The 6,591-nt window shown below is 53.3% G+C and overlaps 1 protein-coding gene across 1 annotated transcript in view; it reads right to left on the bottom strand.

Annotated features, from left to right (window-relative positions):
* Positions 1–6,348, bottom strand: part of PDGFB (platelet-derived growth factor beta polypeptide) — a 6,473-nt gene extending 125 nt beyond the window's left edge. Inside the window, 5 exon segments of the mRNA XM_010013451.1 lie at positions 1–23; positions 411–552; positions 2,250–2,455; positions 2,918–3,001; positions 6,180–6,348. Of these exon segments, the coding sequence (XP_010011753.1) occupies positions 1–23; positions 411–552; positions 2,250–2,455; positions 2,918–3,001; positions 6,180–6,348 (624 nt within the window).
* Between the last annotated feature and the right edge of the window lie 243 nt (positions 6,349–6,591).

Raw genomic sequence — 6,591 nt, 5'->3', positions numbered from 1 at the left:
TGTGGTGAACGAGGGTGACAACCCTGCCAAGACAAGGGGAGAGTGTCTGTACAGCGAGGGGCAGGGCTCATGTTGAAATATCTTTCTCCATGTGCTATCAACAAAGAGCTCTGCAACAGGAGGCCCACAAGGCCTCCTTCTGTTCTTCTGTCCCTTGTCCTCTGTTCTCCAGAGTCTCTGCCTCTCCCTTTTCCCACGATGCCCTTCCCCTCACCTCTCACCTTCCCCTCCTTCATTTCCCTTGGTTTCAGCCCCTTGCTGCCAGGCAGACATCCTGGGAAAGGTCCCTCAGCTGCTATAAACCAGCCCATGGGACTCACTGGAGCGTAGCAGACTGAAACCAGTGGAGGGTTCTTTCCTCTCCCCCTGCCTCTCTTCTCACGCCACTCTACCCATGCCAGGATCCTTACGTCTCTGTTCACGTGGCACTGGCCGGCTGTTTCTGGGGGGTGGACGGGACACCGCTTCACACCGACACTGCACATGGTCCTCCAAAGGCACAACGACTTTTTTGAAGTTTGGCTTCCTCTGGACAAATTCGATCTTGTTCACCTATTTGGGAGAGAGAGAAGCAAGTGAAAGATTTATAGAGCTGCAGCTCCCCTCTGTAAAAATAATCAGTGTCGATATGCTTCAGTACTGGCTTTCTTCCGAGAGGGTCAGAAGGCAGTTTATAGAGCACAGTTCAAATTCAGGGGTGGTTTGTATGGGAGCTAATTCTGCACAGACCAGCCCACAGCAGACCTAGACCAGGCAAGTTCAGATGTGACTGGTTGTTTTCCCCTGTTTCTGACTATCACCACTGCTTAAGCTGGATGACTGGTGGATCACCAGAGAGAAACATAGGACGTGCAGAACACGCCAGCCTATTTCTGACAGATGTGATGGTGGAGACCTGGGGGCAACCAGAATTAACTCCCACAGGATCCTACAGGAAGGGCAAAAGGAGAAAAACTCAGGCCCAATGCAAGCAAATGCAGCTTCACCAGCTCTGCTGAGGCCTGTCTGAATTTGTCTCAAGCTGAAGCCCTCAGCTCCATGTTTAACAGGAAAGGTGGTGCTCTGGAAATTCCCTCGGACTCTCCACCAGTGCTGACTCAGAGGGAAGACTCAGTGCTCCACATCCCACCAAAGGGCACAAGCTTTCTAGGGGGTCCCTCCCACTGCAGGAGCAGCCGGGGCTGACCCCACTCAGCTTATCTGGTGAGACTGCGGTCCCTGAAGTGCTTCACGAGCTATAAATACTCGCTCTGGGATGGAATTCCTCTAAACCCATTGCCCCAGCAGCATCCCTCAGCCAGCGCCGAAGCGGCCAGGCTGTTTATCTTTCCTTGAAAGCCCACTCCACACGCTTCAGACCACACGCTGCTCGCTAGACAAACACTTCCAGCCAAACAATAGAGAGACCTCTGTCCTCAAAGAAACCATTTCCAGGTCACTTTTTCAGGCTGCCTTTTGACCTCTCACTTGTTTTTCCCACAAAAACAACTCCTGCTCCCCCCCACATTTTTCCCTCATTCAGCCTGGCTTTTCTGAGAAAGGAATTTCCTGATGAAAAGGGCTGTGTGAATACAACCTCTCCCAGCCAACCTCTGCTGCCTGCCTGGGGGAGTCTCTTACGGCTCAGGCAGAGGATTAGTACAGGATGAATATTATTTTTAAACAAGCTGTCTGGGAGGAAGCCGTGAGGAGATCACTGGTAGCTGTGAGGAGGGAAGGATCAGAGCAAGAGGTTAACTATCAGGTGTCTGCTTGGTCAGGAGGCAACCATGGGGCTGAGAAAGAGGAGAAGCTGTTCCAGTGCATGTCTTGGGAAGAAGCTGCAGCAACAGCAGGGGGATGGAGACTGAACTACAAAGCCCTCCTCTTTCTGCATCAAAACCAGTTCCCGCGATGAAAGCATCCTGTTTCTTCTGCTCTAACACAGCAGACAAGGCAGCCTCGGGCCCCAGAAATAGCCACAGCGTGGAGCTGCAGCTGGGGACAGTGCCCTGTAGCTCTGCTGTGGTGACAGTCCCCAGCTGCTGGACAGCACCAGCCCTCCCAGCAGCTGGCACGGAGGGATGTCACCCCACACCAGAGGCTGCAGCGCTGCGTGGCTAATGCAGGAGATATGACCACAGAGAGGGTGCAAGGGAACAGACAGACATGTGAGCCTTGCACCTAAGACCCGCACTGGTTTGGGTTTTGGGAGATAGGGACGGAGGTGGGCTGTGCGAGGAGAGGGCAGCAGGAAGTGTCTCCCTTACCTGGACGTGCCGGACACGAATCTGCATGGGGCGACACTGCACGTTGCGGTTGTTGCAGCACCCAGAGCAGCGCTGCACCTCCACACAGGGTGGCCACACCACAAAGTTGGCGTTGGTGCTGTCCACCATGTTGCGGGAGATCTCAAAGACCACAGTCCGTGTCTTGCACTCTGCAAGGACAGCCGGCTCTGCTGCTGCCAGAGCATCTGCAGGGGGCCAGGAGAAGAAGGGGGGATGAAATGGGCTTTGCTGCTGTTACCAAACTGCTGCAGCCACCTCTACTAGAAGAGAAGGACCCCACATGGCTCTTACACACACACGTTCTCTTTTGTTGTCCCACTCCTCCAGTTCCCTCCCTGAACAGAGCCACACCTTGTGGAGGAGGCCCCAGTAGCTCAGAAGGAGATGACCCTTCTTTAGAGCACATCAGCACCAGCAGGATTTAAAGCAGAGCAGCTTGCAGAGCTCCAGACTCCCTCTCCTGCCCTCCTGGGGTGTAACATCCAGCTCCTACCTGAGGCCCAGACCCTCCTTCTCATCTGTCTACACATCCAAGCACACTGTAAAATCAAACACCACACATGTACCTCAAGACATGCATCTGCATCCACCCCCAGCTGCTCATGTGAGTGCCCCAACAATCACAAGGTGCTACACCCCCAACTCACCTAGGCTTCGTCGCTCTCGAGACAGGGCCATGGGGTTTTGACCAGGCTGAGTTGTATTCAGGTTCAGGCTCGAGCTATCTTGCTCTGCAAAAGGAAAGACAGGACTTAATAGCACTGCGCAGAGGCAGGGGAAGACAGCAGGCACTCATGCTCTGCTCCTCAGGCAACGTGTAGACAAGTGAGATAAGCCATGGCCCCAGGACATCACACGAGGTGTAAATCCACCAGCAAGGTCACAGCTGTGCTGGGCATGGACACTCTAGGTTTGCACTAGGCTCAGACTAGGCAGCTCAAAGCAACAAGCCTATCATGAAAGAGGGGTCCCAGACAGGTCTGGGAGAGGAAGACTCCAGCTCAAGAGTGACAAGGCCTATGGCAAGGGCTTCTGGTGTCAGAGAGGAGTAGCAGAGGGATTCAGATCAGCTGGCTGAGACAAGGATACAGCAAGGAGGATCAAAGATCAGATAGTACCAGCTGAAAGCCTGGTGTGTTAACACTGAGGTGCCTTGCTGGCATGGCTTGGAACTGGAAGAGTTGGGGGGTAAGAGGGCAGGTGAAGGGGATGATGGGTGGGAGGTGGGGTGCTTGCTTTTTCTCTCCCAACCCATCACAGCTGCTCTAGGTCAGGGTCAATTTTATGACAGAAGAGCTGAAAAATAAGATTACTTTTCCCCCCTACCACTCTAAGGTAAACTGCAGGATCTGGAGGTAGTTCAGTCAGTGATGGGAGAGGAAGAACGACAGCATTCAGGCCAGCCCTGAGCAGTTCCCTCCCACCCCACTGCTTTTTCCCATAGGAAGCGGTGAATAGAGAAATGCCCATAATCCCCATGGAGCACTCTAACATGCAGCCCCTCCTGAGCTCCGGACAATGGCTGCGCTGAGACAGCTCCCACCCAGCCACAGCTCTTTCCTTCTCTGACCTGCTTTAGCAGCTGAAGGAAGCTGAATGGACGTCAGCATCAAGGGAGCAATTTTCTTAAAGGGAATTTGGGGCCAGTGGAAGATCTCTGTTTATCAGATGTGTGGTGGAGCAGACTTCCCATATCTATCATGTCCCATTCCTCTTCCTTAGCCCTGCCCTAGAGCAGCTTCTTATAAGGGGGAGCAGAGACTTTGCTCTGCACTCAGCACTGAGGCAATTGCTGAAGGATTTGGGATGGGTGCAATGAGGCTGTATTCACAAGGCAGAAATCATGTGGCTGAGCACATCTACACATGAGGTGGACAGACAGACGCTCTTTAAAGAAGCTGGAGAGGTATGAGCAGTTCTAGGACACCATTCATCTTGCCCCAAGGCAGACACCCAAAATGAGATCTGATGGATCACACACTAGAAGGGCATGTAGTTCTCTAGGGGCTACAGAGGCTGTCTGGATGACTGGCTTAGATGGGCATGCGTGCTTCCAGGGCAGCCACAGTCAAGGGTGATGAGCCCCACTCTGCACCCCTCTGTTGATGGGTCTACAGTAGTGTCTAAGGTCAGGAGAGTAGTATCTCAGCTCATTCGCCTTCCGGAGCTGCTTAATCCTGGCTCCCTGTGCAGACAGTGGAGCACAGCAACTATGACACACACAGGGTGCATGGACAGCACAGGGAATAAGTCCAGCCACTTTGGGATTGTCTGCTAAGACACTAATTCCACACTGGGCAAGCAAATAGTGATGCCCCTTGGTCACTACCTGGGAGCAGATGAGAGCCAAAGGGTGCAGCAAAGAGACAGCTTCACAGCATCATTTATTTTCTGTTTCCCTGACCAGCCTTTCCCATCTGGGACCTGAAGTGAAACCAGTCACTCAAAGCTCTGCAGCCTTCTCCCATACCCCTGGTCTTTTCAAGCCAAGAAGAGAAGCCCATTTTATTTCTTAATCCTGAAGGTGGTTAGTAACTGCTATAGAGACATATCTGTTCCTTAGACACCGGGACATGACAGACTGCACGCATCTTCTCAGCTGCTCCTTCCCCACCCTGCCTGGCATTTCATCAAACGAGGGTGGGGGCTGCCTTTGGTGCACAAGTTGAGTTGATGAGAGGAGGGAAAGGGGGGGAAAATAGCAACAACTGTTGACTTGAAACAAGTCTCCTATTGAAAACCAGGTCCCTCCCTCCTCCCTCTCCCAGGTTGTCCTGCTGCGCCCCAGGTCAGCACTGAAGACAGTTGGGGTGGGGGGACTAGCCTGGGACAATCCAGTACAGCTAATTTTGGAAGTTGCCCCATTGTGTGGCTCATGGACGAGGAGGAGGGAACTGGTGAGGGCAGGGAGCGGCCGTGGCGGTGGTGGGGAGCCTCGTCGCCTCTTTCTAAGGCAAACAATAGCTGAATGCAGCTGGTGCCCTCCCCCTCGCTTTCCCCCCCCTGCCCCTCCAGGGCCGTTTTGAAAGGCAGCGGGAATGCTTTTGAGACTGCGCCAGTGGTTGGACTGGCATAGGAAACAAAAGCAGGAAATTCTGTTCCCCCGTAGATAGTGTCTCGGCAAGGATTACAAAGCTCCAAACAGACAAAACACGAGAGAGAAGGAGAGCTGGGGGGGCCGGGGGCCGACGGGCGGGAGCGGGGTTAGAATAGAAAGGAATTTGCTCTGAAGAGACCGTTTATAAATAAATTCCTGGGCCAGCCCAGCCGCCGCAGCGTGTGCTCCAATTCCCACACGTGCCGACCCCTCCGCGCTCCACCGCTCTTGCGGCTTGCTGCCCTCAGCCCTGGCCAAGTGCCCCCAAGGCACTGCAGACCCCGCAGCTCTTATCTACCGGCAGGAGGGGAAGCGATGCTACCCTGACTTAGACCCTGTCCTGTATCTCACCTGTGGGCACGTGCTGTCATCCTAAGAGCCTCTGGGAGCCTGTGGCCTTTTGTGGATGCTAAACCTGAGAACCTGCTCAGCCGTTTGCTCCTCTATCACCCTATTTCTACCTCCCAGCTCTCCACCTCCTAAACTGATCCTTAGCGAATTCAAGCCCTGATGCTGGTGCATCTCCCACAGGGTGAAAAACAGTTACCTCAGTTCCTGGCGCTCACCTTGCCCATATCCTATCATTTTTGGAAGCCAGTGCCCCCGGTAGGCCAAACAGTTAGGAGGAGATCTAAAAAAGCTTCTAGCTGCCTAACTCCCACAGATTGTTGGGTTTTTTGGGTGTGTAAGTAGCCAGGCTCCTGCATGGTTCCTATATTTATAGCAATGTCTGTTGAAAACAGACTATCCCCTCCCTCCCCACCAAAGAGTTGAGAAAAAATAGAGGAGTGTTTGGTGAAGAGGAGATTTACCTACGGAGTCTATCTGCAGGGCGCGCTGGAGGTCGCTGATGGAGCGCAATGAGCTGTCACCCAAAATCTCATAAATGTCTTCGGGTATGGGGTCCCCCTGCCAGATGACAAAGAGGAAAGAAGGTGAGAAACAAGCATTAAAAAGGCAACCTGCAAATACTGACTGCATCATGGAGTGAGAGCTGTGGGAATTGAAGGAGAACAGGCGAGGCATGACAGAACCAAAGACATTCCCTCGTGAAGGCATAAACCTGAAACTTCAGCAAAAGCAAAAGCCCCTCTCACTGCCTCTCACAAAGTGTTTGGGAGACTGAAAAGGCCCAAATATGCCCGGGCTGTGCAGCAGAGCCCCAAACGCTGTGCAAGCAGCCAGCAAGGCTTCCTTCTCCGGTGCTGTATGACTTCTTCAGGT

Source organism: Nestor notabilis, unplaced genomic scaffold (genome assembly GCF_000696875.1).
Source record: "Nestor notabilis isolate BGI_N333 unplaced genomic scaffold, ASM69687v1 scaffold20644, whole genome shotgun sequence".
Lineage (NCBI taxonomy): Eukaryota > Metazoa > Chordata > Aves > Psittaciformes > Psittacidae > Nestor > Nestor notabilis.
Note: the sequence above shows the minus strand (reverse complement) of the source record. Positions and strands in the feature narration are given on the sequence as shown.